This window comes from Styela clava, chromosome 11, assembly GCF_964204865.1.
Source record: "Styela clava chromosome 11, kaStyClav1.hap1.2, whole genome shotgun sequence".
Classification (NCBI taxonomy): domain Eukaryota; kingdom Metazoa; phylum Chordata; class Ascidiacea; order Stolidobranchia; family Styelidae; genus Styela; species Styela clava.
Window position 1 is genome coordinate 8728663 of NC_135260.1, and position 16328 is coordinate 8744990.

At 34.2% G+C, this 16328-nt stretch overlaps 2 protein-coding genes across 2 annotated transcripts; both read left to right on the forward strand.

Moving 5' to 3' along the window:
- Positions 1-1699: 1699 nt before the first annotated feature.
- LOC120347168 (transmembrane 9 superfamily member 3-like) lies at positions 1700-12263 on the forward strand. Its single transcript, XM_039417043.2, has 15 exons — positions 1700-1855; positions 2015-2097; positions 2199-2314; positions 2658-2780; positions 3561-3724; positions 4175-4252; positions 4537-4668; positions 5427-5593; positions 5856-5950; positions 6613-6743; positions 7420-7628; positions 7796-7942; positions 8383-8466; positions 8888-8964; positions 9738-12263. The coding sequence occupies exons 1-15, from the start codon at positions 1775-1777 to the stop codon at positions 9803-9805; spliced, it is 1755 nt and encodes a 584-aa protein (XP_039272977.2). The 5' UTR covers positions 1700-1774; the 3' UTR covers positions 9806-12263.
- A 2077-nt stretch (positions 12264-14340) lies between these two features.
- LOC120347169 (uncharacterized) lies at positions 14341-16206 on the forward strand. The gene has a single exon (XM_039417044.2). It carries the CDS (start codon positions 14467-14469, stop codon positions 16204-16206), a length of 1740 nt encoding a protein of 579 aa, XP_039272978.2. The 5' UTR covers positions 14341-14466.
- Positions 16207-16328: the final 122 nt, after the last annotated feature.

Below are 16328 nucleotides of genomic sequence, written 5' to 3' on the forward strand. Positions count from 1 at the left end.
GCAAAAAACATTATGTATTTTTGACCATGCAGCCATGTTTCTGTGTTTAAAGCGGCTTTTTAAACACAAATTGTCGGATTATGATTTTATGCTTGATGCTGTGATGGGGGAAATTCGGGTCTCGTGTAGTTTCGTACCTAACGTACTTCTAGTGGGCGTAGCATAACAATTTTTTGATATGTCAATCCTAACCCCCATCTGATTACGCCATCCAAAAATTGAATCACTACGACATCACAATCACGTCATAGAGCTTGTCAAACATACGCACGATCGACCGAAATGGCATTGGCGCCGACGATAAAGAACTGACTGACGTTATCGGTCTCTCTCCTGCTGGAATCGTTGCGACGAGAGAACTAACTGTTCGATTTCGGGTGCTCGTTTGCGCGTCTTGGATGGCAGTTCATAATCATATAGTTTGAAGGGCTCTATTACGTCACTGTGACGTGGGAATGACGTAATTTTTGGATGGTGTAGTCAGGTGGGGGTTAGGATTGATACGTGAAAAAATTGTCATGCTACGCCCACTAGAAGTATGTTAGGTAAGAAACTACATGAGACCCGGAAATTCTTAAGTCTGTAAGTGTTGACTGGGGCCACACGGGTCTCATGTAGTTTCGTACCTAACATACTTCTAGTGGGCGTAGCATGACAATTTTTTCACGTATCAATCCTAACCCCCACCTGACTACACCATCCAAAAATTACGTCATTACGGGCTACGGCGTCACAGTGACATAATAAAGTCCTTCAAAATATCCGAACTGCCATCCAAGACGAGCACCCGAGATCAAACAGTTATTTCTCTCGTTTTTCGTCGCAAGAATTCCAATAGGAGAGATCGATAACGTCGGTCAGTTCTTTATCGTCGGCGCCAATGCCATTTCGGTCGATCGTGCGTATATTTGGCAAGCTCTATATGACGTGATTGTGATTTCGTAGTGATTTAATTTTTGGATGGCATAGTCAGATGGGGGGTTAGGATTGAAATATCAGAAAATTGTTATGCTACGCCCACTAGAAGTATGTTAGGTACGAAACTACACAAGACCCGGGCCACACTACTGCACTAATGGATTGGCGGGTCGGTTGTGACCGAATATGAAATATGTTCACCAAAGGAGGTTAGGCAATGTGATGATAGTAATAATTCATGGACAAGTATCAAGCTTTGTTGCCCTGTCCGTATGAACTGAAGCTGCAGATCACACAGTCACATTCAATTAGAGGATAAAATACGTAACACTGGTATAGTGGTAAGTCTTAAATTCAGATGCTGTTGATAATTTGCTGTAAATGTGTATATCGGTATTATTGTATATATTATTGTGTATATTAGGCCTATTACTTTTGTTGTTGTTGTCTTGCAAGTATAGGATTATTTGATAAAACCACTCTAGGGCTTGGCGTTTCGAAACACCAAGTGTTTTGAAACTGAGTTGTTTTAGTGTTAAATAGTCATGATGACACTACTCTTTATTCTGCTGAACTTCGTATTTTGAAACTTACTAAATCTTTGGAATCAATTGTCATATTAATCCTAACATATCTCAAATTTCATTGTCAGAGGAAATTCCTGACAGATCATCCAAATTCAGACAACCAGATTAGATCTCATTATCGTGGTCAACGATATTCAGAATGGAAAGAGGAGCTTATTTGTGCTTTCTACAGTTCTAGTAACTTGACAGATTAATTTGTATTATTCCCATTTTTTCAGTTTTTAGATTTTAAATAGTTCATAAGTATCAAATAACTAAAAAAATAAATTATGGGATCTAATATAATAAAGACTGTCGTTACATGGTACCTCATGATAAGCATCGTCCGATGTGATGAAGATTCTCACAAGGTAATTGAGTCTGTATATAGTTGGTAGCTAAGGTTCTACAAATATGTATGCACAAAATACGCTTTTTTTTTAAAGAATTCAATATTTGAACTATTTTAGGGTTGTCAAATGTGATATATTAATGACATTTTTTAAAAATTTAAATTGTTATTTTTTCAGTATGATGATGGTGAGGATGTCTTGCTTTGGATGAATACTGTTGGTCCGTATCACAACAGACAGGAAACATATGAATATTTCAGGTATGCTATGCTGCACCTATTGCAAAAATGATTGGATTTAAATTGCATAAGTTAAACGGAATCTTCATTATTGTATGATGGTTATTTTGGATTGTACACAGATTGCCGTTCTGCAAAGGAAGTAAAGAGTCCAAGATAGACAGACATCATGAAAATTTGGGTGATGCATTGCAAGGAGTTGAATTGAAATACAGCGGTCTGGACATTAAATTCAAGGGTTAGTACTTTCTCTGCAAATTTTCAGCTTTTGAATCTGTTATAATAATGTCTAAAATAAGTTTCTAAAGTCAACTGTTTATTCATCATGGACAACATTGGGGAAAATTTGTATTGCCTGATACAATGATGAGATAGCGTGAAAATACACTTATATAATAGCTGTTCTGTAGATGTACTGAACATTTGATTTTGAAGGGTTGAGGAATTTTATGTCTGCCATCGTTACAAAATTAAAAAAGGTCATTGAGTAACAAATTGGGAAAAGATCCTAATCTAAATACTCAAAACGTCTTCAAAATTATGTGATCATTACTATAAATCAGCTTGCTTTTCTTTCACAGAGAATGTACAAATGGTGAAATACTGCACTGTCGATCTTGACAAGAAAAAGTATGAGACTTTTGTTTACGCAGTCAAGAATCATTATTGGTATCAAATGTACATGGATGATTTGCCTATTTGGGGTGAGTTACGGAAAGAAAGGGGGTTCTTAATTTATAGTATATTATTTACTATTATTGTAAATCTGAAGTAGTTTTAATTAAGCATCAATGTGTTATGTATGTGAGAGATTGAAGGCTGACCATGAATTTTTGGATTTGGCTTAGTATCTAATAATGTTATGTAATTTTATCAAATAACCTGAGATTGAAACATGTTTTTGACTTGGATATTCTCATTTTTTACTATTTTTAGGAACCACCTAAAGTGAATTTGTCAGTCAAACTTTAAGTTCTTTAATAAAGCCTGTTTTTACTGGTTTATAAACTGATACTTATCATGTCCCTAATTTATTTTAATATCTTTTATATGTTACTATGCTTAGCTTTAACCATGTAGCCAAGTGCTCACAATGCTCAATGTGTTTTTTTTAAGCCTGGAGCTAAAATCTAAACACAATTGCATATTTGTTAGTTAATCTTCCAATATTTCACTGTTAGTTCGCCGATGTCAGCTTTTGTATGAATTTCCTGTGCATTGTCACGCACCATTATATATTCTATATAAGAATAATTGTCTGCAGCAACAGCACATATCCTCAGCTTTCATAACATAGAATGACATATTAAAAAGTCTTTATCCCAATGCAATGTTTTTTAGAATTCTCACTGCCAAATCCATTAAATCCTCAAACTTATTGTTTATAAGGTAACAAAGTCTTGATAAAATCTCAAATTAGTTCTTGAGCAGAATGATTCTTCATATTTCAAGTTAATTAATTCAGTTTGCATTTTCGTTTCAAGGTATCGTCGGTGAAATAGGAGAGTCAGGGAAAGAAGAATATTTCATGTGGACGCATAAAAAACTTGAAATAGGTTATAACGGTGATCAAATTGTTGATATCAACTTAACAAGCGATCATAAAGTGAAACTGGCACCGAATATTAAAATTGAATTCACATATGAGGTGAGTGAGGTTTCTAATTGGTTGCGTTGATCACTTCATAAGTATTGTCAGTATCAGGTCTCTGTATTCGACTTTTCAAACCTCTCTGATTAGGAGTCATAGTTTTAAATATCCTGTTCTCGGATTTCATACTTGAAGTCAAAATTTACTTCGGAAACTCAAAAAGCACCAAGTTTACTTAGCGATATTAATGGTCTATTATGGGAGACTTGCATATGCCAATGTATTTGGTATGAAAATTTGATTTTCTTTGAGTTTGTAGCTGAAGTTGGCGGGGTCCAATTTTCTCAACCTAGAATTGGAAGTCTGAGTCGATTTTGAATTTTCCTCGACTCTGTAGCCCTGGACTCTATGGTATGACATGACACAGTATTTTGTCCAGATATATACTGTTTATTTCTTCAATTTTCAATGCAGATTACGATTCTATTAGCTGTGATTAATTCCTAGGTTGCATGGACACCTTCTGATGTGAATTTTGCAGACAGATATGAGAAATACCTGGATCCAAGTTTTTTCCAACATAGAGTAAGAATAGAAAACAAATATTTTATTATTGTGTAGATTTTTGGGTCAAAATTATAGAATTAGGTAACAAGTTTGGGAACGAATATTTGAGAACGCCAAAAAATTCAAAATACCAATTCAAAATATCTAGTACAGATCGATTTTCTCAGAAAGGCTGAAGAATTCTAATTTTTTTTTTCAATTTTTTTTTATATGCCATGTTAAAGCAATTATGTGCTACAAAATAGATAGGCTAGACATATGTGAATCTACTTCAGATTGATTAACTGTTTCCTTTTATTCAGATTCATTGGTTTTCCATTTTCAATTCTTTCATGATGGTTATATTCTTGGTTGGTCTTGTATCTATGATTTTAATGAGAACATTGAGAAAAGATTATGCAAGATACAGTAAAGAAGATGATCTTGATGATATGGTAAAAACAGTTGACCTTGTTATAATTAATGACCGATAACCATGTGCTAATACAGTGTTTCTTAATTAACCGAGTGGACAGTCCACCCAAAGTTGATTGAAATTTTTATTTGTGAAAAGATTTGGAACTCTAGGATTTTCATAACTGAATTCGTTGTCTTCTTTGAGCTGAGTTTTTACAGTAAAATATATTAAAGCTTTGATATAAAGGGGTATGCTCTTACATTGTTTTGATTGTCGTTTTTAATTAAAGTCCAAAAGAAACGTGAATAGTAGCCTATTATATTACCATGACCACCGAACATCGTTGATAAGAATATTATTGGATTTGCACACATTCCCGACACTGTGCGGGACATTTTGTTTGAACATACTTTACAAAGATTCCATCATGAATAAGGATGGTAGTGTGCAGTCGTTGCAAGAGACGTGGAATAAAAATTTTGTTTTTTATCTCCAGTTTCGATCATAACAAAGCACAAAGTGAAATTCCGGCATTTCTTGCAATCAACAGTGTCTAAAATAGCGTTTACATAGCATTTTGTATTTAAAACTCTCATTTTTATTATTACGTTAACTTTACCACCATTGCCTTTTTGAGTCTGATCTTGATTAGATGAAGCATTACAGAAATACATTTGTGTTAGTTTGTAGTGAAGCAAGTTTCTTGAATCACTTAGACTAGTTAGCTTCACTCGTGCTACAGTATCTTTGCAATATATGCACGAAGATCCACTGGCATATGTTTTTATTATGTAGGAAAGAGATTTGGGTGACGAATATGGTTGGAAACAAATTCATGGTGATGTATTTCGTCCTGCGTCTTATCCTATACTTCTATGTGGATTGATTGGTTCTGGCGTTCATGCTCTATCAAGTGCCTTCGCTGTGGTTGTTTTTATTATCGGCGGCGAATTGTATACTGAGTAAGTAAATATTGTCATGAATTTATAAAATTGGTATATGTTTACTCTAATATTGAGAAGTAAACGTTAAGTTGACTATCACAGTATTACCTGTACATAAAAATTTGATAAAAAAAATGTTTATTTTAAAATAAAATCGTAATTATTTATTTTTTGTGAAAAACTGATTTTTTTGGTCCTTCTCTATCAACTAATATCTCATCTGAGGAATTTGCTTGTGCTTTTATATTAATCCATTTTAAAATTCATTATTTTTATCCAGGCGTGGAACAGTGGTCAGTACTGGGATCTTTGTCTATGCTGCCTTATCACCGATCAATGGATATGTTAGTGGAGCTTTGTATTCAAGAATGGGAGGTAAATTGTCTTACACTATAACGAATAAAATTGTGTATTCACTTGCAGATTGCTTTTTTGTTTTTTGTCGTTTTGTTCGTTTTTATATTTTCAGTATTTTCTTCATGAATATTGATTTTATTTCGCAGCAAAAATTAATTGAATAATCTCCAGTCCTCTATTTAAAATCATTGGGTTTCTGCCGGACTACTTATCACTTATTTATTACTTATCGTTTTTAATCGGTAAGTATGTTGATAGGTATTTGTCTGTCTGTTTGTCTGTCTGTTAGATGCATGCGATATCTCACGAAAGCGAGATTGGATCTGCTGCAGATTTTGCATGTGCATTCATCATATCTCGTACCAGAAGCCTATTGATTTTGGGCGAATTATGTCATATAATTAGCGAGTTATCAATTAATTAGTGATGGGACACAAGGTGTCACTATGGAGTAAGAGCGCTGTTTTGGGGGATCCCTTAACTTTCGATCGATAAGTCTTCGGTCCATGACCGATATTCTCGTTTTCTATTTGATCATCGCGAATTTTTGGATATTTTACTCGTGGTGTCAAGAGTATTTATTTATAATTTAGTTATAAACCAGCTCTTAATCATTTCCTGCATTACCAGTCTTCTGCTATTTATTAACATTACTTTCAATTTTTCATTTCTATTTCAAGGGCGAAAATGGATCAGGCAGATGACTTTCAGTGCTTTACTGCTTCCTGCATTAGTCTGTGGCACTGCTTTCTTTATTAATTTTATTGCAATGTATTATCACGCATCAAGAGCTATTCCATTTGGTACAATGGTGAGTGAAGATATTGTGCTTTGAGATGCCCAGAATGAACCAAATTTAGATGAAATTTAAGTTTTATTCAATGCAGAAAATTTTATGGATTTATGTATGTTTTAGTTTATCTTGAATTGAAAATGGCACTCAGTAGGCGACTGAAAATATGATTTAAATACTGTGAAAAGTCATTGAAAGTCAACTTCTATACATTTCTGTTCTTTCAGTGTCTATGGCATTTTATATACGCTGACTATTCTATTTTCATCTATACGTGTAATTAAAATCAGGGATGACTAAAACTGAATAATTTACTATTCCCAATACATTCCGGAGTAATATTTTCGAATATGGAATATATATTCTGACATTGGTCATGTTCCACAGAAAACTTTCGTCAGACCAAATTCATGAAAATTCAATTTAGTAATGCAATATCGAAGAGATAAATATTGTTTTGATAAATTTTTTCTAGGTATGTTACTGTGTCAAAAATTGAAATTTTTTTTTGTCTGTCCCATGTCCATGAGATATCAAATTCCTAAATATTCTGAATTCTTCCTAAAATCAAGAATTAACGACAGTATATCAAATATAACTTTCAGAAATCTGTAATGAACAGTATTTATACTTTTACAGCTACCAGTATCCATTTTATTTTTTACCAATATCGATGAAAAACTCTTGATTTCAGATGGCAATGGCTTGTATCATAATATTTGTTATAATGCCACTAAGTCTGGTTGGTACAATCCTTGGAAGGAATATATCTGGAGCCCCAAATCATCCATGCAGGATCAACGCAGTTCCAAGACCCATCCCAGAGAAAAAATGGTTCATGGAACCCCCTGTCATAGCTGCTTTAGGTGGAATTTTGCCTTTTGGATCAATTTTTATTGAAATGTAAGTAGCAACAATGTTTAAATTGTTATGTCTTGTTTAAATTGTTATGTCTTGATTAAATTAAATTTGTGTCGCCTCCATGTATTTGAGTATTGCTATCTTGTTAATTTCATCGTGACTTCACATTCTCTTTTTTTTTACCAATCTCTTGAATATTTTTATTTTAGGTATTTTATATTCACATCATTCTGGGCATACAAAATCTACTATGTGTATGGATTCACACTTCTTGTTCTCGCCATTCTTGCTATTGTCACTGTATGTGTGACAATCGTATGCACTTATTTCCTACTCAACGCAGAAGACTATAGATGGTAAGAACCTAAATTTGAAAGATTTTAATGTCAACTCTTTTTTAACTGAATCAGATGCTTTCAGATTCTAGCTTTTTTTTTAGTGTCTGGGCTACTTAAAAAAAATGACAGTTTTTGACAAGCAGGAGTCATTGAAGCATGATTGATCGGAATAATCTCATTTTCTAATAGGCTTGTACCTACAATGCTATTTATCACTTAATTGTTCAAGGATTAGGTTTAGGTCCTTTTATTTTTTTTATGTTTATTACCCTGGATAGATATTTTATTTGTATTGATAGTGATAGCAGATTGCCTTTTATCTGCTCCATTCATTACCTTATTTTTCAAGCCATTTTATTTTCCACACTCATGTTTATATAAATTAAATAGGCCTATAGATTACGAAAGCAAAACCCCGAAATTTATTCTGATTTATTTATTTTTTTACAATCATGCAGGCAATGGACAAGTTTCAGTGCAGCAAGTTCGACAGCAGTATATGTCTATGTTTATTCTTTCTACTACTTTTTCTTTAAAACAAAGTAAGTAAATTTCTCATTATACTGACTGTCAGGATCATTTTCATTTATATTAGCAAAGAATTACCTTTTATTTAATCCAAGTTTTACTACTATTCCATGTGCACAAGCTGATAAACAGGAATTTTCAAATTTAAATGTAAATTCAAATGTATTTTATACATATTCAGTTGGTAAATTTTAGTTCAAGTTATTTAGGTACCGTAATGTTCATTTTCCACCAAGGCTAATACAATGGTATTTACGCTATGTACATGTCACATGTAATCGACATTGTAGAAAAATATTATTTGCTTGATTATATGTTTGAAATGATGAATAATTTAGTTTGTTCCTCATTCTAATTATTTGGTGGCAACTAAAATTTTCTGCGTCCTCCAAATTAATCATCTATTCCCTTTTATCACAACGTTTTCAATTCTAGAATGTATGGTTTGTTTCAAACTGTCTACTACTTCGGATATATGGCTGTGTTTAGTATTGCTATGGGAATGATGTGCGGTGAGTAATACTTAATGTTTTTTTTTTGAAGTCGTGAACTGATAAATTTTATTGGTTATAAAAGATTTGTCTTCTGCAGGCCTTTTTGATGTTAGGATGCTTTTGCTTCAAACTTTCATTTTGAAGTTCCATTTATCTTCTAATTCCCAATATCTTGAAAATGAGACTATTTGTTTTTAGTGGGTACAATGGCCTATCACAGGGGTTCTCAACCTTTTTTCTTCTGAGGTCTAACTTTTTAGTGCAAAGGAAAACCTGGAAGAAAAATTCTTCCGCAAAAATAGACACTCTCACTTAAATAATTAGAATGCCACCCATGTAACAAAAAACAGTATCGTCATTCATTATACTACCACCCATTTAACTAAATTTATCAATAACTCTAGCAATTTTAAATAGGTTTGTAATAGGCCCATCAGAAAACGTTTCTGTGTTTGAGAACCGGTGGCCTGGTGCTATGGTTCCCATTTTTTTTACAGGCCTAGCGCAATGGTTCCCAATTTTTTTTTTTTACATATGCCTTCCTTGGCCTATTCTTAATCTCTCATTCTTCCACCACTACGCATGGAAAATTTGTCTGCATTTGTTATTCAATTTTCAATTAAACATTAGCTTGCGTTATTTGTAACTTGTACTCGTGCTTCTGTACATTTTGAATAGCTTATGTGTATATTACTAAATAAGTGAAAAAATATCAGTAATACCTAATAAGCATATATAGTTAAGTTGCTTGGTCGTACCCTATATTTTGTTAATGTTGTTGTTTTCAACAGGATCCCTCGGTTATCTTGGTACAAGCTTGTTCGTACGAAAGATATACATGTACGTCAAAATTGATTAGCGGAGATTGATTACTACAAACAACTTGGACCTGAAATATAGCAGCGTTTGCCCGTTTTTCAAATGGACTCTTTCTTGGTGGCACTGACACACATTCGAGTAATAAGAATTGACATAATAACTTGGTTTTGCTTTGAAAGCGGAACCCAGACATGCAAGTGGGTGATCAATTTTCAATTTCGAGTTTTGTTTGAAGCTTCAAGAAAACATTTGTGGAATGAAGCACGTGAAACTCTGGTGCTTTTCATTTTGTACTATGAAGACAACAAAACATTGTATATTAATATACAAATCATCGCAATTTTTATTTATAATTATATAGGTATATATTAAAAATTTTGTTTTAATGCATGGGATTTTTAGTTACAAATATTTAGAAAATTTTCAGGAAATTTATCGAACAACGGACGCCATGTTTAAAATTTTAAACCTTAAAATTATTTTTAGTTTGTCTTTCATACAATTTTGGAATTTATTTTTTAGAGAAGAGTAAAAAAGCTATTAAAATAAATTACTAATTTATTTGCCAAATTAGCAATAAAGTTAAGATTTGAAAAAGAAAATTAACTGGATTGCTTTGTTCATTGTCTAAGCTTGGGTTGATTAAATCAGATAGTATATTTAGTTTTTACATACATCGTAAACAGGATATAGACCAAGCTTCTAGTATTCATGTTGTGTGGCTCCTGTTTGTAAAAAATATGAAATATTTGAGTGTCACACACGTATGCTATTATTTATTTGGGTGCCACACACACACCATACTTATGGTATCATTTTTAGCAATACTGATATTCGATTCCATTTAATCCCAGGGTAACAATCAGTTGCAACTATAACTAGCTAGATTTATTGCATATTTTGCAATTTTGGCTGAAATAATCTTATAATTAGTGATAGTTTCTTTGATTTACTTACTTGTGAATTAGTCAATGTTGATAACTGATAATGATTTGCCAGAAATATGTCGTTAGCATTATAATAATATAAATTTCCAATTTTCCTTTGATTTATGCCTATATCTTTTTGTCTGTATGAGTTAAATACTGGTTTTTATAACACTGTTTGGAGCCCATTTGAAAAGGTAAAAAGGACGAATGGATGTGATTAGCAAAGTATTTACACACACAATATATACCACACTACTATATCTAAGAAAATATTCCCTTTTATAACTAGACTAGCAAGAGCTCTAGCAGTGCAAAGTTAAAATCAGCGATATTGAATGTTTTTGGCCCAATTGCAAATTAGCCTGACTGTTGTTGTTTTTTCCTATTCACTTTTAAGAAAAAATAGTTTAAAATAATCATATTACCAATAAATTTCGCTCATTGGAGTCCCTTACCCTCCATCGATAGCTAATAGTGTTGACTTATAAAGTTTGGTGTTAACCACTATCTTCTGACATCTCTGTCATGAGTATAGACCTAAATATACAGTTACTGCTTACGACTCCTCAGGCGTATATTTGTCCCGAATCGTTGATGTCATCAACCTAATACTATTCCCAAAATATTAACCGACAGGGAATAAATAACTTTATATGGCTGATTTCATCATTGGGTTTCGTTTAAAAAAGAGATCATTTACACATTCAATCAATATCTTAGTTGGTTTATGTAAGCTATAAACATGTAGTATAATTCCGGAATTTATTTTTATCATTTTGCATGATCTTTGCTGTTTTTCCAGTCTCTTATAATTATATTCTGTTCTTTGTTCTGCCGCATGAAACACGTTAACGAACAATTTATTTATCTGGTTGTTTATTTCTGTTGCATTACACAAATGTGTCTCAACAATTTATGGTTATGAATTCTATTCTTGAAACATTTATTTATCGAAGCAGAATATCGGATACTTTGCTTGCTCAATGCGCTTTTATTACACAAAAACAACAAAAATTGCTTTGGTGACAATGCTATCATACATTCTTCTACTTGATATTTAACCCTTATGGTAACGTTTCTGGAAAATGTATAATAATGCATAGAAATAACCTTTAGCAAGAATTTACAGCAAATTGGAATTGCCTCATTCAATCACCTCATTTTATGAATTAATATAAATATTTTGACTCAACTCTTTACAGGACTATTCAGTATCAGTCAGTCATACGTCTACCAAATTTCATAATACTATATTAATTTGAATTGTAGATTACGAATTAATTTCGACATTCATATACCATTGAGTGACCATACTATCTGCAAAAGTGTCTTAAATATGCTTGCTGTCAAAGGTTATGTAACAAACAAGGAAATTAGTTTATTGTATTTATTTTAAACCTGTAAGTGGCATCCCCAATTGCAATAAATAATCTTTCAACAAGCAACCTTCTATATGTAATCGTAGTGCCTAATATTTCAATGTCTGTATCATATTTCAAATCTGATAATTGGGTGTTATTATTTTTTTTTTTTTGAGCATTTTAGTGAAATAAATTTCGAATGTATTTATGAAGAGGCTCATCTATGTTGTGAATACAGGTTGATTGTTAAGACCAAATGCAAGACCGTAACCCATCTTCCGAATATATGCTTAAATCTCGGTGGTGGTGGGGGTGGCTATCAAATGCCATACTATAACCCGTCTTACGAATAGATCAGGGGTCGGCAACCTACGGCCCGCGGGGTAAAATAATCCGGCCCGAACGATTCACTGAATTATAGCAATTATATTATAACTTAACAATTTCGTAAACAGCTACTCGTTTAATGAGCTTATAATTTAATTATAATTAGACAAATGGCAGAAAAGTTGATGCTGAGTGCAGCGTGTTCAATGACGCAGTAAATATTCAATGCAATAAGGAAATAAAATCAACATTCAATTCGAGAGATGTATCGCTGCTTGATTTGGCGCACCCGAAGTATGTGTACTAAGACAACGCACAACCTGAACCCCCACCTGGTACACATACTATGTTCAGGCAGTGCGCCATCTTGGTGCACATACTTCTGTATCTTTTTGAAGAATCTTTTTGAAGAAAAACTATCTAAATTTGATAAACTATGCAAAAAAATTCACATCGATGTTTGTACGTACGTACGTACGTGTGCGAACAATTATTTTCGAAATGAACATTACAAAGAACAAGCCGCCTGTTATCGAAAAGCTACCAAACGTGATGCAACAAAAGGTGTCACATTAAATGTCATCTAACATTTTTTATTCTCTTAGACGAAAGGATTGATTTCGCGAGTTGTTGTGATTCAGCGGCCATTTTTTCGTTTTTTACCTTCCTAGAAATATGTGAGCCCGCCAAAATTTGCAACCCTCAATTTGGACTCGCGAGCGACAAAAGGTTGCCGACCCATGGAATGAATGCTTAGACCTCGGTGATGGAGAGAGCGGCTACGTTAACCACCCATCGATAGCAAGGACCCGATACGTGAACCAAAAAAGTACGTGCCGGTGCAATGCATTTGAGATTTCGTATCTCGCAGAAATGTTTTATCACAAGCACGTATAAGTTCAGGTTTGACAAAAGGCATTTAATATCGTAATAATAAAACACAAAATAAGAATTATATTTAGAATCTATCTAAAGTCTACTGTAAAGCACGTAAGTCTACGGAACGTATCGAAATTGTGTTTTGTCATATTCGCATGTAAGAATTTCAGAACTTTGTCGTTTTTTTTGGCTTAATAAACGCTCAGAATAAAAGTCGATTGGCATGAGAGCCAGCTTACATCCAAAACAACCATAGAGTAGACCGACATTCGCTTTTGTATTGTGAACAAATATGAGAGGAAAAATATTTTTCTAAAATTGCTTAGCAGCTACCTGCTTTGCATCCAGGCAAAATACGACTTAAGTTCATGAGCACATTGTTCCAATACAATCATAAAGTGCTTTTTGCGTTCATATTATGACGTTGGGACTCATCAGATTCAACTAGAAACCGTCGCCTATTACTTGGATTTGCCGAATCGCTAATACCGGATTCGTCACCTACCTAGAAAGAAATAACACAATTCTTTTTGATGGAAAGAGTGTGGCCAGCTCTTATTACGGTGCGCCAAACGTCGAATAGGCCAATAGGGTAATGTAATTTGCCATGCAATTTTGTCATTCTGGTCGAAGCTAATAAATTACCAGTTTTTATAACATAAAAGAAAACATGATAAACAAAACCGAAGAAATAAAGGAACAGAAATTCGCGGGAAGTTCCAAGACACGCTCTCTACCCTATAGGTGTATTTTTTAGAGCAGCAAATGGAAGTTTGATATTCTGGCCGGTGTATGATCGATTTGGAATATATAAAAAAAAATATATTAATAATATTAGTATTATTCAAAAGTCTTCACAATTTTAAATTATGTAATTAGAATTTTTATAACTCCCCCCAATAACATATCACATAGGTATTTGAATACCTATTCTGACTTCCTATAATCACTTACACAAGGAAGCAGAAAGAGCAATCATTTCTTTCTTTTTCGTGAACGATACCCAAGCGCTTTTCGCACAAATGGTGCGTTGAAGCTTTCTTCTGTAACGGAGATTTGCGTAATTACCGTAAACATTTGCACTCATGCTTGTTGATAACATCGTATGATTTGTTTGTATGCACTGATTGTTAATTATATATTTTGCTTCAAGATTGCTTTATTTGTAAACAAAAAAGCTGTGCCAGAAGCTCAAACTCAAAGCTATGGGGGCTGAAGGCAGTTGGTCTACAAAGGAACAGTTAGCAATAGCTTCGTACGTTCTTCGTAGTGGAGAGCAGCAATGGTTGGGTGTTGGACGATTACTGGAGCAGTTCGCTGAACCCGGAAAAACCTGCGAATGGTTCAGACCTGAGAAATGCGCAGAGCAATACGATGCTTTGCTACAAAAATTTGGGGAAGTTAACAACAACACTGCAGCATTTGCCAAATCACCGGAAGAGATTATAGTATCTCGACTTACAGATCTTAGAATCGATGAATTGAATACACAGCTTCTGAGAGAGGACAATGAATACTTGGAACTTGAAAAGCAGATTCAACTTCTTGATTCGGGCGCGCTTGACGACAAGCTAGACAATTTACTGAATGATTACGAAAATAGTCTAAATGACTCCGATGTCTTGAAGGAGGAGAACGAAAGTGGTCAGGTTAATACGGATTTTGTTAATAATACAGATGCTGAATCAGTTGATCAGCAGATTGCGGAAGAAGTCCGTCTTCAAATCGAAAAGTTACAGGAGTCTTCTCCAACGAAACCTGAAAGCGAAGCTCTGGAATTAACTAAGGATTTGGATGTAATCGAACATGAAAGCAAATTCAATGAAAACAGTGAGAATGTGATATTTGAAGAAGATGCTGTATCATCAGAAAGTACTCTGGTTGACAGCTGTGAATCAAGTTCCGACTCTAAAGGTACACCGGTATTTGGCGATGCAGGTATTCCCATCGAAAACAAGCCGAATATGATTGATTCAGGAGAGCCAGTGATTGAATATACCGAAACCAGAGCAGAGAAGGTCGCAAAAAAGAAAGATTCTCCGACAAGTGATGCCGAAGAATATGAGGTTAGAAACAAAAACACGACTGATAATAAGGACAACGCAAAAACAGATTTTACACTGGAATCGATTGATATAAATTTAACTGTAGGATTGGAAGAATCACGCAGCAGTTTAGTCGATGGCGTGAAGAACGATGATCAAAGTGCCGGCCCCAACTCCACGATTGATGATTTTTCGTATGCGGAATTGATCGAAGAAAATGAATCAATCTGTAATGAAGTACCAGACGACATGGAAGTAGATCAACAGAGTAAGACAGAACCAGAGAAATCTCCAGCTAAGCCGACAGAAACTGTCGCGGCTGCATCCGATACAGATGTCACGGAAGCTTATCGTGACATCGAATACGATGCCGATGAAAGCGCCAACTGGAAAGCCTGGAAAAAGTCGATTATGATATTATGGAAAGTGATTGTTAGTCACAGATACGCGAGTTTGTTTATGCAACCGGTTACAGACGACATTGCACCTAATTATTCAACCACTGTTTATAGAACCACAGATTTATCTACCATCAAAAAGAACATCGAAATCGGTATTATTCAGACTACCAGTGAATTCCAACGTGACCTAATGCTTATGTTCCAAAACGCGATAATGTACAATAATAAAGAGCACGACGTGTACAAAATGGCCACTGAAATGCAGATGGACGTCATGGACCAGGTGGCTCAATTTCTAGCCACTCAAATCATGGTCGATACCGAGCCTAATAAGAGTGGTCGAAGACATTCGAAAGTTATACCACCTGGCGACCACGTTTTCGCAACATCTGACATGCTTCTCTCAGTTCTTGTCGGAGAAGCAAGATCTAAACGTGTTGCAGCAATCGAAGGCGAGGCAAGGTTTATGCGCAAGAAGCAACCATCGCACGAGACGTGAACCTGCCATTTTCGAAATAAATACGTTTCCATTCAAGCAAACAATAAACTCGGTCGACACTTAACTGCTAGTATTTCACTTTCATGACTATTTAACTTATTTTTTCCAATGCTTTCGTTTTT